Genomic DNA, 23270 nt, shown 5'->3' with positions numbered 1-23270 from the left:
CCATAAACAGCATGACTATTGATTCTTTCATCTCTGTCTTACTTCACTAGATTTAGTAAAGGAAGCAGGTGGGAATGATTCAAAGAAACGCATGTCTGAGGCTGAAAATTAAAAATATTTGAACCCATATAAATGCTCTTTGAACCTGCAAAGGCTGATTTCTTTTTGTGATAAGAAATTTAAGATTTTTTGTTTAGTGCAAACAAATAATTAATTGTTTATATGAATATGTATTTGAAAGACAGGATAATTCTATAGCACAATCCTATTGAAAGAGCCACCAGAGACAACTGAGGCTGTCTCGTAGTGTAAATTTCATTAGTAACTAACATTTTTTCCACTATGTTTCTTCCTGGTGCAGAATAAAATTGCTACTACATTACTTCCATTTATTTAGATAGATGTGCTGTTGTGTGGCTTCCGTTCTTCTTAAGGAGCGAGAAGAGGGGAAAATTAAGCTGTTAGTTCTTTACTGTGGAAAAAAAACCCTACATCCTGCATGATATAATGAAATTAAATTTTGTGGATGTTAAGATTCTAGTACAGATACTCAGCACTGTCACTGACTTTGAGTTCATTTCCATAAAGTCTCCTGTTGCCTCATTTTGATGCATTTGCAGTAGATGTACGTATCTGCATCGCTGATCTTTTAACTGCCTTTGTTCAGCTGATTAATGGAGCTTTCTGACTGCAGACATTTCTGGATTCACAGAGTCTTCTGTTTAAGATGCCTTTATTTTAGACCTACTGTTGAGATCAGTGCAGTGAGAGAACCAAATAATGGGAAGATATGGCCAGAACACGAATGTAAAAAGTATATGTGTATTTTCTAATATTTTTTTCTCTTCCAGTAAAGGAAGGAAAAAATGTAATTGTGAAATGAATGTTGCAAAGTTTTTTGGTTGTTTTTTTTTTTTTTTTTTTAAAAGGCGCTTACACTTTAGCTTATATAATCCATCAGATATCTGAAACAGACAAGTCTGAGATATGTTGTCTTTTCTCATAACTCTTTATAAAGAGAAATGAGTTGGAAGCACCGTATTCTGTAGTTGGTGACTGTAAATTAGTACCTGATGTATGCAACCTGATTCTTGGATTTGATCTGTGATCTTACTATTTTTATCATATGATACAAAGCTTGTCTTGGCTGTCCTATAAATCTTTCAGCCTTATAGTGGCTTCCATACATTGTTAGCACTTTTTATTCATAAGCCTCTTTAATCACCTCACAAATTATTCTAGGGAATTTCTCCACCTGTTTTTGAAATGAATCTGCTTCACCAGTAGGAGACTATTTAATGTTCTCACCCAGAGACTGTGTATTGGTTTAAGATAGAATATTGTATGCAGACAAGATTGCAGGCAGAACTTGATGGAAGAGAAGTGAGAAAGACAGTTCACTCTTCAAGCTATTGTTGGATGCTGTGACTATGTATTTTCTCCCTATAGTTTCTATATAATGTCTTACATGGTTTCTTATATAATTAAGTAAATATTTCCAACAGCAGGAATACAACCTCCTGTCCCTTCATCTAACCACCCACCTCCAGTTACTTGTGATCTGTCTGATGACCACAGTTTTGCTTCATTAAAAACATTTATCCTGATTTGTAAAACAAATTGGTAGTGGTTGGAGAACGGAGTAGTTAGTGCCGGCCAGTTTGGCAAGTTTGCGGTTAGCTTTCAGCAGCTGATGTTTGGGTGCCAGGCACACATGGCAGCATGGTTTTTTGTAAGTCCCAAAGCTTCTAAAAATAAACATCTTGCAGCGGTGAGGTGTCGTTACTCAATCAGTCCATGAGTTGCATGAGACCTGTGTGCCTAAACAGGTAGGGGGTCTATTAAGTTTGGGGTTTTTTTAATTTTAGATAACGCCAGTCTAAATGCAGTTTGACAATAGCTTCACAAATTACTTACTTTTATTTTTTTCTTCCATTTTATACCCCTTTTCCTCTGTTTTCTCCCAACACCACACATGCAGATTTAAGAGGAGTCGAATTCATTAATCTGCTAATGACACTTTTGGCTCTGTTGTTACTGAGAGAAGGAAACTGTGTTTTTTTTCTCTTCCGGGGGTAGTGCGGTGATGAAAGATAAAGCTAAGTGTCCAAAATAGTGTCTGTTTGCTCTGTATACTACCTGTAGTAGTGGCCATGGCTGCAAAAGATGATCACAAGAAGCTCTGGAAAGGATCGTAGTGGGATGTCTTGATAATGTGGCAAACTCCTTCTGAAGTGTTAAGGTATAAGGATTTCTTTTTGTTAAAACTTTCACCATATTTTCTATAGCTATTAATGTCTGGATTTTGGTAGAGAGAAAATGAACAAGGCTGAGGCTTAATATAGACCATTTGAAACTGGACCTGGAAGAAGGAATGTGGTGTTGTATTGTTCATTTCTTCAAATGCAACACTTCTATAAGTGTTACAACACTTTCAAGCTGCTTAGTTGAGCTGTTAAAGTACAAAGAGTTTAAGCTTCCTTCACTACCGAAGGAACTGTTGTTCAGGTCAATAGCACTGGCTTTACTGTGTTTCCCAATGCTTTGACCCCATTTTTTTTCCTTTTTTCTTTACATTCTGTTGTTAGTGATACCACGCTAACTAATTAGTAATAATAGTTGGCACACCTGAGGGATGGGATGCCATCCAGAGGGACCTGGACAAGCTGGAGAAGCAAGCCCATGTGAACCCCGTGAGGTTCAACAAGGCCAAGTGCAAGGTCCTGCACCTGGGTCGGGGTAACCCCTGGTATCAGTACAGGCTGGGGGATGAAGGGATTGAGAGCAGCCCCATGGAGAAGGACTTGGGGGTGCTGGTGGATGAAAAGCTGAACATGAGCCAGCAACGTCCGCTCGCAGCCCGGAAGGCCAGCCGTATCCTGGGCTGCATCAAGAGAAGCGTGGCCAGCAGGTCGAGGGAGGTGATTCTGCCCCTCTGCTCTGCTCTGGTGAGCCCCCACCTGGAGTGCTGCGTCCAGCTCTGGGGCCCTCAGCACAGGAAGGACAGGGACCTGTTGGAGAGGGTCCAGAGGAGGCCACAAAAATGATCAGAGGGCTGGAACACCTCTGCTGTGAGGAAAGGCTGAGAGAGCTGGGGTTGTTCAGCCTGGAGAAGAGAAGGCTGCACAGACAACCTTATTGCAGCTTTTCAACATTTAAAGGGGGCTTATAAGAAAGATGGGGACAGACTTTTTAGCAGGGCCAGTAGCGATAGGACAAGGGGTAATGGTTTTAAACTAAAAGAGGGCAGGTTTAGACTAGATATAAGGAAGAAATTTTTTACGATGAGGGTGGTGAAACACTGGAACGGGTTGCTGAGAGAGGTGGTAGATGCCCCATCCCTGGGAACATTCAAGGCCAGGCTGGATGGGGCTCTGAGCAACCTGATCTAGTTGAAGATGCCCCTGCTCATTGCAGGGGGGTTGGACTAGGTGACCTTTAAAGGTCCCTTCCAACCCAAACTATAATATGATTCTAATTATTCTGTTACTACAGACTGTCTCCCAAGCTGGACATCCTAGTGTGCTCTCTAACCTAATTTTGGTATCGTTTGCCTTTGTGCATTTCTGCATTCTGCCATGTAGCTACTTGTACAGCACCCAGAATGCAGAGAAAGGGCTGGTGCTTTTTACATCTGATGTTGTAGAGAGCCCAATCTGATCTATAGCAAATTGCTATTCTTTCTAGCGTCTAGCAAATATTGATGTATAATTTCGCATCTCGCACACCCAGTCATTTTAAATTACAATTACTGCCTCTTGGGTTTCTCCTGCCAACCCAAAGTTTACTCTTTCTAATTATTTTTCCCCATATATGTTAGCTTTCACGTGAGTCTTGCTGTTTGTGTCCAATCTGCCTGTCTCTTGTTCCCAATATAAGTCATCTTTAAGCTTTGTTAATGTGCTATTAATGATTCTGTCATCAAATATCAAATAATACTTAATCTAGTATGCTCCTTGCAGCATTCCACTGGCTACTTCTCCATAGCTGATATATTACTGTTTGTATTAAGACTAAATGTTTAGTTTTGAATCTGCACGAGCACATCTATCAAGCCGAGAGATTAATTTTGAAGTAAGGCTTTATGAGAGCCTTGAAGTCCCAATATACTGCACCTACTGTATTCCCATATCACTTATTCTGCAGTACTATCATAAATGCAGGCATGTCTTTCTGAAAAGATTTTTATTTTTATATATATCTAAAAACATATAGGTCTTTTGGTTTTTTTAGACTATGGTCCTTATTTCTCAGGGGCCACCATTCTCAAGGATGAAGTCTGCTTCACTTAGAGCTTGAGTGCTTGAGCTATAGGAGGGTGAAATGCAGATGTGTCAGACAGGCTTGTCTTGGCAGCTGAGGCTGGGCCAGCCCCTGTTGTGGTTTACAGTCTGACTTAAGCCTTTGCCATCTGCGCAGAGGCGGTGAGGAGGTATTAGTTATGGTTTTTGTCAAAGCCGCTTTTGCACGACTTCAGGGAGACAGAGAGGTTCCTGTGCTGGATCCAGCCCTGTATTCTCTCCTTCTTCCCTTGGTTCTGAATTCATTTGCCAGGTTCATTCTTTTCAGTACTATATCGTGGCTTTGGAAAAGGAGGGAAGATGCTTGTGTAGATTTGTTTGTTTGTTATTTCTTGGAATATTCCTACCTCTGTCTTCAGGAACTATGACAATTTTATGTCTGTGTGTGTGGGGAGTTGTTTGTTACCTGTAGAAATGTCTATCTTAAAAAAAACAAAAAAAAGGCTTTTTATTTTGAAAGGCTGTGCATAGCAGAGCTGGCATAAGAAGAAAATATGTGCTTCCCACCTTCCATATTTTATTACAAAAGCTAGACACATAAATAAAACACTAGTTGGAAGATGAGCCTAGCTGAAGGGATGCTGTTCCCAAGATTAGCTTGGTTGTGCTGGGTGATTTCATTTTGTTTGTAGATTTGATTGGCACGTAGTGGTTAATATATATTTTTTAAAAATGTAATTTTTAAAAGCCCTGGGTTCTTAAATACACTGAAGATATGAAATATTTTAGGTTGCTTCTTATAGTATTTTTCCTGCATTACACAGTGCACTACTCTCATTCTCCAAAAACTTGTAAGTATAGGCATGAATGCCTTTTCATTTGTGCATCCTTGGGTTTTTAGGCAAGCTAGCTTGGAACTTGCTGACTTGTTTGTGGATTGCTGCTGGTGTATTTATAGTGTAGGTCAGCAGCCACAATATTAGTTTTCAACTAAAACAGAATCCACTTCAGTAAATAAATTGCAGAACCATGAAACTGTGGCACAAATGTAAATCTGGTGTTCTAGTTCCTAGGAAAATACTGAAGTGCAAGTGCATGTTGCTGTATGCTTAACAGCTCATGTGGTGCAAGAGCTATTGTACGTTGCAGTCTGGTTTAATTATGCTACTATTTTTTTCCTTCCTTGATGGAGCAGCTTACCTGAGGGGCATATAAACCACGAGTCTTTTTCCAGGACAGTAAAACAGTGATAAATTGTGGGGAACCTGAAGGGTATATAATTTTTTTGTCACCCCCTTTGGCATAATGGTGGCCTATTTAAAACTAAATGCAACTTTAGTGTTTCGTAAAATGGAGATCTCTCCTTTCTGTTTGCTTTCTTTTGAGATAACTGTGAGGATTATACTTAACTAATGTTAAGGTTATATCAATCATAACTGTGCCTGTATGTGTTTGACTAGAGATGTTTCTTGGCAACAACTGTTGAATTAAGCTGCAGGCATAAGTCAGCTCTTTAATTTTACGGCAGCAGTACTCTTTGAGTTTTACTATTCATGTATGAGACTTTACAGCTTATTCTACTACAGTCTGGGAAACTTTTACTGTGGTTTTCGAAGAAGCAGTAATCGCCTTAATTTCATAGGGAAGGAAAAAGTCTGATATATCCTATCACAGTCCTTCATTATGGAGAAGCTTTGCAGCTTTCTCGGAGTGTTTTGCCTTCTGTAGCTTTATCTTGCATAATTGACAAGATACTTGCTAATAAGCACAAAACGTACTAATAATTTTTCTTAGGAGAAAGGTGATGTTTTGGATCGGTTGTGTTATCTCTGTGGATGTGATTTCATATACTTACTTTGGCATTCATTTAAAAACTGGTTGGATGGAGACTGGATAGCTCAAAGCCAGACATGGTGGATCCTGGCTGCGGAATAAAGCAAGCTTTTGAAATGCAGGAGTATTGCAGTTGAATGTGTGTGGTGTGGTGTGGTGTGGTGTGGTAGGGTGGGTTGCAAGACTGGCCTTAGGCACTTGGTTACATTCCAATTAATCTTGTGACTGTGGTCTATTGGCTGTGGTCGGGGTGAAGAGAAAAAAATACACTAAAAAACTAACCTAACCTTTTCAGTGGCCGTTTCCTGCAAAAGCTCTTGAAGACAGGATGGGACAGTCTGTGATATCCTGAAAGAGGAGTAGGGTCTAAGGTAGCTGATGCCTGGCAAAAAGGAAAGACTCTAGCTTTTACTGCCTCACTCATCGTGCGTCAGCTTCTTCCTGATGAATCTAACAGTGCAGTGATGGTTTCCAAGAGCAGCACTCTTCAGAGCTTGTCTGTTGGTAGCAGATTTGTGTGACTTTCAGCTTGGTAAGCCAGCGTGACCTGTGTGTACCTGGAATGCTTTGATCCCAGTGGTGAATAAATACGATTCTTCACAGGCATCATTTAAAACATCTGTACTAATTACCTAATTGTTCAGTTGGCTGAAGTGTAAGGATTCAGATGAAGTTAGATTTAATCTAAATAATGTGTATTATTTAGCAAAGGTTTTGGAGCAGCTCATCCTTACTGGCTCAGAATCAATACTTTTGTCTCTTTATAACTAGGAGAAATGGAAGAAGAGATGGAAAATCCAGAAATGGTTGATTTACCAGAGAAACAGAAGCATCAGCTACGACATCGTGAGTTGTTTCTTTCACGACAGCTGGAGTCTCTGCCAGCCACACACATTAGGTAATGACTATTTTCTCCAAGTGCTTTTTATTAAAAAAACAAATGGCATTATTATTATTCAAGTATTCTTCAACGTAAGATTAAATTCTGTGTACAACTTCAGTAATACGTAATACCGTCTTGTGAATCACATGAGCATTTAAGATGTTTTTTTGTAAAATGTATTTCTCTCTCTTTTTTTTTTTTTTAGAGGCAAATGCAGTGTTACTCTGTTAAATGAGACAGAATCCCTTAAATCATATCTGGAACGGGAGGTATGAACCATTTTGTGAATTGTCAAGCTTGAACAGTTTATTCTGGCACAGTTTAGGATTGGTGGCTTTTCACAAATTTTCTAAAAAGAAGGTGGTTCTTTCATTTCTGCACATACTGTACAGGTATTGAAAGTGGGAAGCTTTAGGCTCCATACAACTTTTATTCTGATATAAAACTTTGTGGGTCTAGAGGTCAGAGCTGCTGTTTACATCCTTGTGACAGTAAGCTGCCTTCTATAGAGAGATGTTCTATAAAGAGAGCCCTACTTGCTCATCACCCTGGCAGTCTGAAAGTTCAAACCTGGAGGCTCGTGCCCCAGACAAGACAGGGTGGGAGATGGAGTAAATGTGAAGAGGGAGCAAGCCAGCAAATTGTATTTCTGTATATTTGCTTTATGCTGAAATCTTACAGATTTATATTAATATGGTTTAAGCTTGATCTCGCCTCATATTTCGGAGGAGCTTAGTTCCCTGTTCGTTGAGTTCACTGTTGTTTACATGTAGTCTTCATATGCCACTGCAGACACTTAAGTCCTTGAAAAACTACTTGTCGCTTAACTTCCGAGTCCTGCAGAAATTTTCACAATCTGGCTATTTAAAGGTACCTCAGACCGAACACTTGAAACGGAATTGTGTTGCACTGTTAATCACTGTTCAGAATACAAATCTTGGGGTTTACTTTTTCAGGTATTTTGGGATTTTAAAAAATAATTGTAATTTTTTCAAATATATTTATATACCTTTAATTGTGGCTAGACCTCTGGCTGCCAGCTGGGTTAGACAGTCTTGGAATTTGACAATCTGGGAGCTTTGGCAGATTAGCAAACAATTTCAGTATATTATTTGAATACATCTGCAAGCATTACATTTGCATTTGAAAACATTAAAATGTTATATAAGAGAGGAAATCTTGTAATTAAGAACAGTAGGGTCACGGTCATCACCAGCCTTTAAGAAACAAGGAGAAAACAGGTCATTTTTTGCAAGGAGCATACTGTAGCCTGTCTCATAGGTGGGCTTTCTTTTTAAATGCTTTTTTAGCTTTCTTTAGTATTTATATAAGTATAAGATTAATTTTAATCTGATACTCTAGTTTAAGAGAATTTTAAACAAAACACAGGGATTAAATAGTTGGGTTTCTCTTTGGAATGTGAAACCAAAAACATGTCGAGTCTGCTCAGGGCTGCCAAATGGCAGCACATCAAACAAGGGCCGTTGTATTCAGAAACGCTTGTTGCCAGCTAGCAGCCTAGGATATGCCAGTTTGAAAGCAAAAGTTAATGAAAACTGAAATTAATTTGGATTTACTAGTACTTCTAAGTAGTATTTGTTCTCGATTGCTCCCAATACTTTTTTATTATCACTAATGTTACAGGTAGGTACATTGAGACAGAGAAGGGAACTGGCTTTGTCTGATCATGCAACAGCTCAGTTGCAGATGCGGGAAGAGAAAGAGATTTCTCTTTTTCATCCTTTTGAACTCTCAAAATGCGAGATGAGTGATGCCGGTTATTTTTAAAACTGAGCAGGCACTTAGAGATTTCATAGAATGAGAGAGTTCCCTGAATGTGTCCTGTCACTTAGCATGGTATTTTGCTGTGGTGCAAGCTAACTTGGACAGATGGTAAAGAAATTAAAAGCTCAGGAACACAAATGTGCTTGGGTGGAGGGTAAAGAGATTAAGAAGAGGAGATAGTTGTTGCCTGGTGAATTCATAGCACTGGATGGTACTGTTTTGAACTGTTTCTTCTCCTCTCCCCCCGCCCCCCCCCCCCCCCCCAATCTGTTCTTTGCTTTCAAAATGTTTGGCTTTTTTTTTTTGCCTTTTTTTTTTTTTTACGTGGCTTCTGTCAATAAAGCCTAAGTAGTTCTGGGGAATTTGTCATTTGATTTCTTGTATGTTATGACCACTAAAAGTAGGTTTTCAGCCCAAGGCTGTCTGCCTTGAAAGGAGGTTAAACATGCAGACAGAAATTTTTAGGGAGATAGTAAGCATGGCAAAACTACATTTGTGTGATCTGTTTTCCTCCTTCTACCTTCTCTCTGTCATCTTCCTCAGGAAGATTGCTCTGTTACATTCAGAGAGGGAGCGGAAGGGGGACCAGCAGTGACTTTTTTACTGTGCCTGGCAAAAGTGGGTTTGTAGCAGGAATGAAGAATAGGAGGAAAAAAGAAAAAAAGCAATTGGAAAACCTAAATTTCCTGTAGGTACTGAATTCCCAGGGAGATCAAGAGAAGGACATAGCCAGTTATGGCAAAAGCATTAGATTTCCCTATTCTGCAGGAAACTATTTTATATGTACCATCTATTTTACTGCTCTGCTAGGATACATCCAGAGGCTTGTGTGAATTTTGCCTGCTGGGTAGATGCCTGGTATTTTGGTACCTTTTGGTACCCCTCTAAAAATAAAATGCTATATAGTTAAACTATATTCCCCGCCTTCACCCGAACTGACTTCATGAAAGTAAGTTTGCAAGTTGTAATGAACTAGCCACTATTTCTGTACTGTACTTTCACTTTGAGCCTGTTTTCTTTTTCCAGTTCTTCTGCAGTTTCTTAGTGGCTTTGTTCTTGGCTGTAGCTACGGGTAGCTTAGGGCCTTGGGAAGGGAAGCTCTGAGCATATGTGTCTGTATAACACTTCGGAGAAGTAGAAAGTCATGGTTTAATTTTAACTCTTGGCAGGTCGCTTTAATTTTTCCAAACATGTTGGGTATTTTCTGGGATCTGAAATTAAAAGAGAAAACCCTTCTTTTGCTTCACTGCTGCAAACTCAGCATACATAGTTTTGACAGCTAAAATTATTTTGTTGTGAACATCACTCTGTGAAACCCTTCTGAAAAATGGTTATCGCATAGTGGCGATCAAGAGCTCACATGGGCTTTAGAGTACACAAGGATCTGCTTTGTTCCTTAGACTATAGTTTGCGTTGGCACTAAACTGACATTTATTAACGTTTTCAGAAATCCCACTCAGTTTGCATGAGCTGAATTTCACGCTTCTATGGGGGAAGATGGTAGTGGTATTGCATTACCTCTGGGGTACTACAGTCTGTCCTGTATTCACACTTGAGCCTTCCATCTTTTCTCTGTTAAGGAGGCTCTGGTTGGGGAGAACAGCCCAGAGGCTTTTAATTCTTCTGTTGAACCTGCTTGATGTGGGACAAAACTGGACAAGATATAAAAAGATGACCTGAGACTGGTACGGAAGGATGGGTTTTATTTTGTAGAGAAAACTCATAGTGGTAATCAGTAGAAGAGAAGCGATAGAGCATCTAACAGTCAAATACCTTGGGAGAAAACCCCTCCACAAGGAATGGCTTTCCCTGGCCAAGAAAGACTGTGTTAAAAAAATCACCTGTAGAATTGGCCTTCCTTGGGGCCCGCTGTGTTGTTATACTGCAGTATTTGGCTTGCATATTTGCTATGCAACGTGCTTGAAAAGCATTAATGTTGCGCTGCATATACTTTGTCCTACAGTTAGGTATTTTGGAGATGGAACAAATAAAACACTATATTTATAACGTGGAAGCTTGTGAGACAAAAGCTTTTCCTACATTTTATTTATGCAACAATACATTCTCAGAATATTGTAATATCTTGAACTTTGTGTATGTCCAGGAGCAAGAGACCCAGATTTCTTTACACAGCTATAATATAAATGAGTTTTCGTATACTCTGAAGCTCCCTTCTGTCAGTAGGTTGATGTAATTTGACCCTGGTGCCTGTGGGAGTAGGGATCAATTCTGTCAAAAATGTCATTCATTTAGGATGCAAGCGAATCCCACCACCCCAAACTCAACCACAGACAGCCCTTCCAGTTGACTTGGCTGGGTGTTGGAACAGCATTTTGCAAAGTGTTAGCTATGACTTTCATCCTGTTATCGTGCCATAACATGAGATTGTTCTTGCCCTTGGAGTTCATGCTTTCACGGTGGGGAAATGGCATGTCTTCTGCTGGAGGAGACTGGTGTGAATTCCTGTCTTGCCTCTTGTGCTGTGCTGTATAGGTGATACCTTTTTGTGCCATAGCTTGCTCAGGTAGCAAAGCAGGTTTGGCTGACTGGCTTGCTTGGCTCTTTTCTGGCTTTTTTTCCTCCCTTCTATAGATGTTGATCTCTTCCCGGAATAATGCTGATTTTTATTAAAATTGGAGCAGAAAATAAAGAGTTACCATGTTTAACACTCTTAAATTCTGTAATCGGATGCTGGATGCATTATACATGTAAAGAAGACATGGGAGACCTTGCATCTATGGCATCAGTCTTAGATTAATATGTGTAATGTGCCGGACTGGGGAACAGAACTAGTATGTGCCTTTGAAGCCCTAGCTCACAGAATTTTTGCCATGTTACTGGGGAAACTCACAGTGATTCTTCCTTTTTCGGGCTGTGTATGACAGATTGGGAGACTCTCTTTTCCCTTGCCACCTCTTCATGAAGATGAACAGGGCTTGAAACTGCTGCTGGTTTTGTCCTAATTTTTGTTGCATGCTGTTGACACATACAAATATAGGGAAAGGGAAAACGAGGTGAGCATGAAATGAGATGTATTTAAACAGGGTGCCTGCTATTGACACAGAAATAATGGGAAAAGGGAAAATGAGCCAGAAACCTGAGATGTGAAAAACAGTGCATTGCACACATTTCTGTTCAGAAACACTTCTCTTTCCTGGTGACGGTGCTGCTGTGGATGGAGGTTACGAAAGGTCTGTTATTTCGTGTCCTACCACAGCTCTCCTTCTGCCCCATACCCACACTATACTTTGATGGAGCATACCTGGTCTCCAGTGTGTCACTCAGTAGGTATAGCTAAGTACTTATCCGTGCAGAAAAGTTTAATTACTTATACTGTGCAGTTTCAATTAGTTAAAATTTTGGCTGTTTTCTTTCTCTACCCTGGCAGGACATTCTCATTCTTGCTCTAATTTTACACACCTGGGTAAGAGAAGCCAAGCAGCTTTTTGAGCCTTTTTCTCATCTGCTTGAACAAAAGCAACAAATTAATGTATTGCCACCTGCAGCTAATTACTGCTGCTGCCAAATCTGCTACCCGTCTCCCAATAACAAGCAGAAGGAAACATGGTGATCTAAGCTTAGATGGTGGCAGACAAGAAGTTGGTCAGCAGTGCATCCCTGTGACGAGGAAAGCCAAGCACATCCTGGTCTATATGAGCAGGAGTGTAGTGAGCTTGAGAGAAGGGATTCATCCCCTCAGCTCATCACTCGTGAGACCACTTCTGGAGTGCTGTGTCCAGCTTTGGGCCTCCCAGCACGAGAGAGACATTGACATACTGGAGCAAGTCCAGCAGAGGCCACAGAGGTTGTCTGGGACTTCATGTCTCTATGCAGTGTTTCGTTGGTATGGCTGTAACACTCTGAAGTTATGCTTTAGTTTGTACCAATATTTATGTGCAGATAAGTCACTAGCATCTAGTACTGCTATTTTGGTATATGGGGCAAGTGCAATTTTGTGTTCTGAAACAGCTGATATTACTAAAAATTATCTCTTGCCCCTTCTGAGCCTTGTTTGTGCATGAGGATCTTTGTTCACTTCAACTTCAAAGACTGTATGTTAAGGGAATGGCTGCTTTTGAGGAGAGCTGTTACACTTGTAACATAGAATAAAGTGGCAGCATTTAACGTAGGGTTTTAAAACTGCTGGTTTACTTATTGTTTGTTCACCCCATTTTAAAATCTATATATAGGTAATAAAACCAAACTTAAAATGTAAAAGCTTGCTATTAGGTATGCAAAGCTGAAAGTAAAAGCTAATAATACTGTTTACTTTTTTTCTTGTTTTATTTTTAGGATTTCTTCTTTTATTCACTAGTATATGATCCTCAACAAAAGACCCTACTCGCTGATAAAGGAGAGATTCGAGTTGGAAACAGATACCAGGCAGATATAACAGACTTACTAAAAGAGGGTAATTTCCATAATTTATTTAAATTGTCGAGAGGTCGTGTCAAATGTGGCCACTCTTATGTGTGCAGTCTGCGTAGGTGTGGGAGGTGGAGGTTTCCGCTGCCAGGTCATGCATACAGTGATGGCCTGTTCTTTGGTGACTGAAGCAGTTGCCCACTGAGCACAATTAGTTACATCTCAAACCAGTCTTTAAGTGGGTGTTTGTCCAAATCATAAAAGTTGTTGAAACAAATTGAATTAATTGGCTGTCTCAGAGCTTGCACTCTTTTTATTAAGAGATTTCAGAATTTCCATGGGAAACACAAATTTCCATCGTGCCTGTAAAGCCTTTTGTGTTTTTAATCAAGCCTTACTTCCCTATAAGAACCCCTCCCAAATTGCTGCCAATTAAATGCTGTCTCCCCTCATCAATTTGGCCATTATTGCTGGGTGCCTTTTCCTCAGAGCGCTCTCTGCATCCCAAGAGCTGGCTGCCAGCCTGGAGTTCTCACCTGCAGAACAGGCAGGAGGAAGAATTTGCCGGCCTGAATGTGTTGTGAGACCTCAGCCTGCCCCCACTGTGTCATGGAGCGGTAGGACCACGAGGACCCTGACCCAAGGAAAAGGGAGTAGTAGCAGTAACTGATAGAATCGTTAAGGTTGGAAAAGACCCGTAAGATCATTGAGTCCAACCGTTAACCTATCACTACCAAGTCCACCATTAAACCATGTCCTCGAGCACCACGTCTACCCGTCTTTTAAATACCTCCAGGGATGGGGACTCAACCACCTCCCTGGGCAGCCTGTTCCAGTGCCTGACTACCCTTTCGGTGAAGAAGTTTCTCCTAATATCCAACCTAAACTTCCCCTGGCACAACTTGAGGCCATTTCTTCTCGTCCTATCACTTGTTACTTGGGAGAAGAGACTGACCCCCACCTCCCTACAACCTCCTTTCAGGTAGTTGTAGAGATTGATAAGGTCTCCCCTCAGCCTCCTTTTCTCCAGGCTAAACAACCCCAGCTCCCTCAGCCGCTCCTCCTAAGACTTGTGCTCTAGACCCTTCTCCAGCTTTGTTGCCCTTCTCTGGACGCGCTTCAGCACCTCGATGTCCTTCTTGTAGTGAGGGGCCCAAAACTGAACACAGTACTCGAGGTGAGGCCTCACCAGTGTCAAGGACAGGGGCACTATCACCTCCCTGGTCCTGCTGGCCACACTATTCCTGATACAAGCCAGGATGCCATTGGCCCTCTTGGCCACCTGGGCACACTGCTGGCTCATGTTCAGGCGGCTGTCAACCAACACTCCCAGGTCCTTTTCTGCCAGGCAGCTCTCCAGCCACTCCTCCCCAAGCCTGTAGCGTTGCATGAGGTTGTTGTGACCCAAGTGCAGGACCCAGCACTGAGCCCTGTTGAATCTCATGCAGTTGGCCCCGGCCCATGGATCCAGCCTGTCCAGGTCCCTCTGTAGGGCCTTCCCACCCTCCAGCAGATCAACACTCCCACTCAACTTGGTGTCATCTGCAAACTTACTGAGGGTGCACTCAATCCCCTCATCCAGATCATCAGTGAAGATATTGAACAGGACTGGCCCCAACACTGAGCCCTGGGGAACACCACTCGTGACCGGCCGCCAACTGGATTTGACTCCATTCACCATACTAGTTACCAAATAGTAACTAACTTCAGATTTGTCTTTGCACTACCCTACAGATCCAAAAGTGGGTGGAAAAACTGAGAGGGATGGGGAATATAGGCATCTAATTGCTCCTTTCTGAGACCCATGTAATGCACGGGGAAAGGTCTGTTGGTATGCCTCTCCTAAGAGAGCAAGGGTTGTGACCCAAGTTGGAAGGGCCTTCTGCAGACGGTATGGGCAGAGATGTGAAAGCAACGAGATGCTTCTGTCTTTGCTTAGGAGCTTTGCTGATACTGTTAGCCTCATGTTAGAACAGGCAAAGAAATTGGTCAGGACTCTTGTTTAATTTGTCTATGAAACTGGTATTTATTCAGCAGCTGGGCAAGCATCCAAAGCGAGGATGAACTAATTTGAAAGGCATTCTCTTCCCTCAGTGGGCCAACACAGGGCTTCAGTGAAGGATCATCTCCAGGTGTTTTAAAGGGAGCAGAAAAAAGAAAAAAAGTCTCAGTAGCTCCTGTATTTTTCCAGGGTATTTTGGCTTGTGTAGAGTCAGGAAAATAAAAGCAAGAGAGTCTGATGCCATGATTTCCCCCTTAGAAAGCAGCTGACGCAAGTTGAACCAGCTACTCTTTGCCTGCTCAGAGCAGCTGGGACTGTGTTTTCCTGGAGTTGCTGCAAGATAAAGGAGAGAAAGAGAGGAGCTGGGGAGAGGGGCTGAAGTGAAGAGAGACCGTCTAGTCGGGAGAAGGACGTACTCTGTTTCCCATTACACGTGTCCTTTGAAACCAGTTCTTGAAAATCTGAGTGCCCGATTCAGATGAGCTGTGATGCTGTGTATGTCAAGCTGAAATTGTCACCAACAAATAGGTGAATGAAATTTTCAGAGGGGCCTGTTAGGCAGAGTAAATGAGATGAGTTAGCAGTTAAATTATTGTGAGATTAAAAAAAAAAAAAATCTAGAAAGTACTTTTATTTTTAAACAGCCATCCCAAGCATTTCTAATTTGTTTTTCAACCAGGTGAGGATGATGGAAGAGATCAGTCAAAACTTGAAACAAAAGTTTGGGAAGCCTTTAACCCGCTAGTAGACAAGCAGATAGACCAGTTCCTGGTGGTAGCACGGTAAGAGCATTTTACCACTCCTTTGAATAAGTAAATGTTGTTAACTCTTCTGAGCACTTTTGATGTTCTTTTTGCTTTACTAGTATGAATACTGGTTTTCGTTGCTTGATTCACTTGCTCCATTTTGAAATGATGAACATTTTACATGCGTTCCTGGGAACTGCATGACTTTAGGAACAGCTACTCAGATTTACAACTTAGTTAATCACTTTCATAAAAGAAAAGCAAATGGCATGTAAAAACTATCCTGTAATTGGTGGGGTTTTTCAAGTACTTTGGCCAGCATGCAGAAGGCTTAGTGAAGTAAATTCTTGACAGTTCATTACTCTGTCCATTTTCTCCCTTTTTTCAAATCCAGTGACATTTTAACATCCGTTAATAGTTTACTAAGAAGTCTGGTAAAGTGTTTTTGATGGAGCGTGGATGCTTTCTAATGCCTAGATCCAATAGGTACGCACAATAAAGTAAAAGCCTGCAAACCTCTACAGGTGGTGTAATGTGTGCTTTTATTTAAGCCCAAAGCAATCTTTGATCAACTTCTCCTTTTTAAAATGTTCTTGAACTTTTTCATGGGTATGCATTTATATGAACAGATGTCTATACTAAATTTTAGGCTCTCATAGTAACTGGTGACTGAATAATTTGGAAAAAAAAAGAAAAAGGTAACACGCCAAATTCTGTGTCTTTTAGGTAAGTTTGTAGGACTGTGTGGGAGGAAGGCGGTGTGAGTAGATGGATAGTTGGACCTTTTGATGTTTCTAGTGGGCGGAGCAAGTTATCATTGGATATGCTTAGGAAAGGGGTGTGTAAAGTTACCAGCTGCTCGTAGTATCTGGTTTGCTCGTCTTGAGAGTTCTGCTCATTGACCATGGTATCTGATAGACGTGGACCCTCACTCACAGGGCTGCCTGCTTCAGCCAAGGGCTTTAGCCCTGGAGAACAGAGTTAAGCCTATATTTCAGATACTCTGTCAAATTGGGCCCTGGTTCTGTCAGCCTTTTGGTTCTTGTTTTTTTCCCCCCTCTTGAGTTATCATGTTTTGAATTTCCTCCTGAACTTCCCTGAGTGTGGCATTTGTGAATTCATGGGATGCTCACTAGAGCGGCAGAGCTAGAGCTTGTGTGTAAGAATCTGTCTGGACAGGGACCTGCAGTTCTGATGGAAGCTGCTGGATAATGCAGCGAGGGTGCATTTTTATTTAACAGCAGTAAATGTGTTCAACATGCTGAGTGATGCAAGCTCAGAGAAATACTGGGGGGGGGGGGAAGAATTGAGGTAAATGAAGGAGATGGTGAAATGCAATGTTTTAAGTACTCAAGATGAGAAGTGTGTATACTTAGATATACACACCCAAATTGATTTTTTTATGTTCTTTGAAGGCGAAACTTGCCGTTATTATGAACTTTGGCCAAAATTTTAAAAAATGGCTAATCTGAATTGCAGCACTTAAACCTTTGCATGGCTGCTTAGGCCTTGTGTGTGAGTCCAGTAACAGGGAGCCAAGAGTGAAACTAGGTTGGTTAAGATTAAAAATGTTAACTGCAGTCCAGATTGAAGAAAATCCCACAGTTCAGAATCCATTAATACATTTTTGCCTTTGGCTAAACATGTGCTGTTTGTGGTATAGACTTTTTAAAAAGTTCGTGAAGTTCATAATGTTCTGGCTAGACTAAAGGATTACCATAAAATTTAGGCTCTTGAAATTTCATTGTGCTGCTTACACGATATATTACTGTTTCCCTTGACCTGTGCCAACAGTAAAGTCAAACTGGCTGGATTAAGTGATTTATGTGCAACAGATTAATTCTACTTGATCAGATGGACACAGGGAAATGGATAAAAGTAGGGAGAGGATAGTCTTCACCAGTGATGTGGAACGAACAGATGAAGGAGCGATGGGGAGAGCTGGGATATCTCCAGCAAAGGGTATTTCTGCTTCTTATGGAACCCTTCTTGACAAGGTTGCGGTTTCACAGTTGCTTCTAATCAAGTGAAGTACAGGACAGCACCGAAAAGCTAAGGATTGATTCAGGTTGCCGCTCGGCCACACGGTGCTCTGGTGTCGGTGTCAGGAAGACCTGTCAGGAAGCGAGAGGGTAGAAGTACCCCGGCGGATGGGGGTTTGCACGTGGGTTGCTTTAGAGTGACCGCAGAGCTGCTCTGTGATGGGGGTTTCCACCTTGCGTAGGCTTTTGGTGGCAAAGCTAGTTTTAGTAATGCTTTCTGGCTGGTTGCTGCTACCCACTGGGTTTGCCGATACAGCTGCTTGAGCGTACGTGCCGTAACGAGAATCACTGAAAATATCAGTATAAAAATCGCTTCAGTCTGGAATCAGCAAAGTGATCCAGTTTATAGTTAGATGCCACACACAGGGGAAAAAAAAGTATCAGTTCAGCTAAAGCTGGGGACGGGGGAGTTGTGAAACAGGGATGGAGGTAGTGACTGGGAGGCTGGGGAGAGGGCGAAGTGAGAATTGCCACAGAAACTTGGGTGGGGGAGGCTGTTTTGGATTTTGGCCAAAATTAGATATTTGATGACAACTACTGCTTATGCATTTACCTTTCCTACTCCTTCACTGCTTGGCATTAGTTTGTTCCTCTGTGCACTCAACTAGTTTGGGGAAGTGATCTGAGTGGAGGAAAAAAAAAACCTACCTTTTTTTGTTGTTGTAGTTGCTCAGAGGAATTTAGCTCCAGTTCACTGTGCAGGAGTACGAGTGTTTCACCCATGTGGTCTAGCAAGCAGTAAGGAGAGTAGGAATAACTAGAACCGATGTTCCTGTTTAAAGGTTTCTCTGACTAACTTCTTTAGGGATAAAATGAGGAGCACGGGGATTGTGGTCCCACAAGCAGGCATGGCTGGTGTTGGGAAGTATTCAAGAATTGCTGTATTCTTATGCAGGCTATATTATATGTATGTTATACTATATTATGTTGTAAAATAAAGATTGGTTTTAATTTTCCTGAAACTTTTAGAAAATATGCTTGCATTACTGCCTTTTTTTTTTTTCCCTTCTGTCTGGTCTTGTCATCTTTGTACCTTTGGACAATGCAGTGCTGCTCTTGCCTTTGTGGAAGAGCTTTTTGCCATTCATAAAACTCACTTGTGCTCAGTTTCTGTTAAAGCTTAATTCTGTTGAGAGATAGGGGATAAGAGAGTAGTTCAAAACTCCCCGTTTGTGATCCTTGAGTCTTTCACTGTTTTCCCTCCTACGCCTAAGCCTCTTTGGACAGATGAACTAAGTAGAGTAAAGCGTTCATAATAACAAACCACATCTGAAGGAGACCGGTCTCTGGCTTAGAACTAGTGCCAAACCATGTAATCTTGTTACTGAGAAATGGAGTCTGCTGATCTCAAAGTGTTGGTTGGGTGTTTATATTTATGCTTGTTTTGCATGCAAAGTTAATGCTCTGTTTAATTTCTTTCAGATCTGTTGGTACATTTGCCCGTGCTCTAGATTGCAGTAGTTCTGTCAGACAGCCAAGTTTGCACATGAGTGCTGCAGCAGCCTCTAGGGACATCACGCTGGTAAGATTTTTAAGAGGACCTTAAGTTTTTGAGAGATGGAAAATATTCACCTCAGCAATAACAGTTGGCAAAGAGAGAGGGGCAGATGGATTGTAATTGTGGCCTGCTGTGAAGCAGATCCTGTCTTTGTAAAGGAACCCTTTATTTACATATGAAGTAACTTATTCTGGCCTTGTGCCTCTTATGATCCATGATGGATAATTCTATGAGGGTGTTTTGGTGTTTTGTTTTGTTTTTTTTTTTTATTTTTATTAAAATGTTTTGATGACATGCTTCACAGCCCATCTCTTGCATGGGCTTAGTAGCTGTCTTGAGAAGAATGCAAATGATTATCTGCCTGTCTGCAATGTTATAATGCCAGAATGCCACTCCTCGTTGCTTCCCCAACACCAGACTGTCACAGGCATCCTTGGGCAAGATCGCCTAGGGGAAAAGCTTGTGGTCAGATAAGAAATCCAGTTCTTCTCTTTGACAAGCTCCACTTTAGAGTACCTGAGGAGTGGTGACATTGTTAATATTTTATAATCATAAATGATTCTGAGTAGATAGAGGAAAGGGAAAACTTGAACTCCTATGCTAGAGAAAGTTTAATGAAAATTTGAATAAAATTTATGAAGTCTCTAGAGAACTGTTATCAAAGCCTCACCTCATAACTGGAATAATGTGAAATCATACAGGACAAATTCTAGGATAGAACACTGTAGATTAGTTATGCACATGCACAAAACTGGTATGATGAAAGGCAAATAACACCCTGATTAAAACTACAGAAATCAGGAAATAAAGCCAAGCTTTCATTTACTAATACCAATTCCTCCCTCGCAACATGTTCTCAGCCCTTGTAAATCACAAGTTGCAGACAGTTGTAGCGCAGCTTTCTGAGGAGTAATTGCTCCTGGGAGTAATTCTTTTTTCCTACTCAGCTATGATATGTGACTTGACTTGAATCTTTTTTGGGGATTTCTGGCCTTTGGGGGAACTGCATGCATGTGTTGCTGCTCTTAAATATTTTTCTTCTATGCAATTTTTGTGGATTATTTGAAAAAGAAAGTACATTGCTAAGTTTATTAGAAAATATGCCCTTGGACCTCTATCTTCATGCCCCATCTGTGGATGGTACCTAACAGGGCTGCTCAGTCCTGGGGTGAGTGGGGCTCTATCCTGTGCATTTTCTTAACAGTAGTGCTACGGTGGTGGTGCTGGTGAGTAGCTAAGTAGGAATTACTGATATGCAAGGGCTTGTGTTCCACAAACCCCACTATTGTTAGTGAACGTTACACTTGTATGCTGGCAATTACAGCGAGTCTGAGGTTGGAATAAGTTTTTACTGACTTTGTGTTAGGTATAGAATACGACGCCCTCAAACCTTGGTGCAGAATTTTTGTTATTGGTGTTTCACTGTTAGGCATTTTTTCCCACCCAGATGCTTGTTCTTACATTTATCTTTCTCTTTTACGACCATGTAGTTCCATGCTATGGACACTTTGCACAAAAATGTCTATGACATTTCCAAGGCAATCTCTGCGCTTGTGCCACAAGGTGGGCCGGTTCTGTGCAGAGATGAGATGGAGGAGTGGTCTGCTTCAGAGGCAAACCTCTTTGAGGAAGCACTAGAAAAATATGGAAAAGATTTCACTGACATTCAGCAAGATTTTGTAAGTATATAAAATGAGGGCCCACGTGGTGACCAGTTCTAATCAATAGCAGAGCTGGTTTACAGCTTGTCTGAACTGTGTTGTTTTTCTTCACATTGAAGAAGAGGGCTTTGAACTGGACCATGTGTCTTGCTCTAAACTGGGGAAGGGCAGACCTCAATCTGATGACAGCCTGTTGTACAGTCAGAATTTTAAATCACGGATGATAGCTTTTCCTTTAGAGACGTTAATTTAAAATCATCTGCTCCACTACAGCTGAGGGAGGATTTAGGAAAGTGTTGTGACAGCCTAGCTGCTGTAGATTAATTTGCGTTTGAAGGAGAATAAGTACTGGGCCTTCTGAAACATGAAAATTTAGTCACTTTTATAATGCGTTCTCAGAAAGGGCCTTCTGAAAGTTTTAAAAAGGCATCTTGGGCATCCAAGGGAAGTATCCTGTAGTTTGGCCAAAGCTCCACCCTAGGTGCTCCGCCTGCAGATTGAATGGAGCACTGTAAAGAGAGCCAAGTTGCACTGTATTGCTGTACGAGTCCTCTGGAACAAAAGAAGTCGTTTCAGTGTTGCTTGTCCCATGCTCTAAGCTTTTAGACAGAGGGACTTGGAAACAGCACAACACTCTGTGGTCCTGCTGAAATCCTCGTGCTTCTCACGCAGAGAATAGAGCTGGCAGGGCACAATTCTGTTAGTAGTTATTACTTTTTTTTTTTTTTTTTTTTTCAAATGGGCCAGCTCCATTGAAGCCAAGCAAATCAGAACTGTGATACTGTAGTTGTGGCTCTTGCTCGAGTCTGTGCTGCTCAAGCAGAGAGAGTCTAAGCCAGTGGGCTCCCTTCCACATTGTGCCTCCCTTGAATGTTTTACTGTGGAGCCAATGCAGCATGAAGATTTACCTGTAACCTGCTCTACTTCTAAACTGAAAGCGCTATTTTTTGAAAGGGCATTTAATTTAACATGGGTCCCATGTGCATCTAATGCCCTTAGGAGATTCAGACACTGACTGTCTTTTTTTTTTTTTGTTAGGAGGGTTAGTAGTTGCAAGACTCTGCTATAAACTGTCTGTCAAAGGAATCCTGTGAATTTCAGTGAGGCTGTGTGCCAGCTCCCTGCAATGACTGCTGCTTTTCCTTTATGTCCCTAGCTCCCATGGAAGTCCTTAACAAGCATAATAGAATATTACTATATGTGGAAAACTACAGACAGATACGTTCAGCAGGTAAGAGAGTCAGAATCGCCTCTTTCATTCTAACAGAAGATGGTTTTCTTGCCTTTGAAACAGAGCATTGTTGCTTTATTCTCCCTCTTGGGGTTCAGCCTTTCCAATAGGTGGGTTCCGTAATGATCTGAAGCACTGAACAATCTCGTCGCTAAACTCATCAGCCGTTCCATTGATGCAAACATGTAGCATTGGCATTTGTGCTTTCTTTTCATGTTTGCTGCTACTTTCTTTGTTTGGAGCTTTCAAATGTCTGTTTTGGAATTCAGCAGTTTGAGGAAGGGGATACAGTTAATTTCTGCCTGTAGAGTTCAAGGTCAGCATTAACTTCAGTTTTGGCTTTTTACGGGGGCGTAGGCAGTTGCTGTACAACAGGCACCCAGGCTAATTCTCCACCTCTGCCTGGCCGTGACTTTGATTGCAGATGCACAGAGGCTCCCTCGTGTACGCACTGTGAGTAAAGTGTTTGTCTGGGAAGCGTTGATGGCTCAAATTCCCAGACTCGTTATACTTGAGAATCAACTTTGACTAGTGTTTACAATCATTTTTATCTCTACTTTTTCAAATATGAAGGCTGCTTGGTCCCTTCAATAAAGCACAATGCAAGCAGCATGCGAAATGTTGCAGAGTATCAGTTGCTGAAAACTATTTATAATATTTAATGGGAAAATTAATTAAAAGAAGGGAGAAATATGTAATGGATTTTTCATGATAATTATCAGTATTATGTTTAGGCATCTATTTGAAGTATTAGAAGAAGTAGAGTTGTAAAAATGTCCTGCCTTAACTTGCTTCATTGGAAATTCAGCCTGGGATAAAGAATAGATGCCTGAGGCATTGACCAATATTTGGCATGTGCTGTATTTGGACACCTTGGTCTGTAATGTGATTTTTACCATTTTCTTTCTGATCCAGAACACTGTTTAAATTACAGAGGGATCCTCAGGACAAATGAGAACTCTTTTTTGCATCAATTCTGTATT

At 41.2% G+C, this 23270-nt stretch overlaps 1 protein-coding gene across 9 annotated transcripts in view; it reads left to right on the top strand.

Moving 5' to 3' along the window:
* The window catches only part of MTA1 (metastasis associated 1), a 92101-nt gene that overhangs the window by 25876 nt on the left and 42955 nt on the right, over positions 1 to 23270 (top strand). For 7 of the 9 annotated variants that reach the window (XR_015698709.1, XM_087731348.1, XM_087731349.1 and 4 more), the window contains 7 exons: positions 6846 to 6972; positions 7163 to 7226; positions 13036 to 13153; positions 15789 to 15891; positions 19320 to 19419; positions 20886 to 21074; positions 22213 to 22287. Coding sequence is in view for 8 of the 9 variants with exons in the window: in XM_087731348.1 (XP_087587474.1) it covers positions 6846 to 6972; positions 7163 to 7226; positions 13036 to 13153; positions 15789 to 15891; positions 19320 to 19419; positions 20886 to 21074; positions 22213 to 22287 (776 nt within the window). In the remaining variant the exon portion in view is untranslated. The remainder of the gene's footprint in view (positions 1 to 6845; positions 6973 to 7162; positions 7227 to 13035; positions 13154 to 15788; positions 15892 to 19319; positions 19420 to 20885; positions 21075 to 22212; positions 22288 to 23270) is intronic. The other 2 variants (XM_087731350.1, XM_087731352.1) reach the window with 2 other exon arrangements.

This window comes from Nipponia nippon, unplaced genomic scaffold (assembly GCF_047370975.1).
Source record: "Nipponia nippon isolate SJK-2023a ecotype South Korea unplaced genomic scaffold, ASM4737097v1 scaffold_5, whole genome shotgun sequence".
NCBI lineage: Eukaryota > Metazoa > Chordata > Aves > Pelecaniformes > Threskiornithidae > Nipponia > Nipponia nippon.
This window is presented reverse-complemented; position numbering and strand designations above follow the sequence as displayed.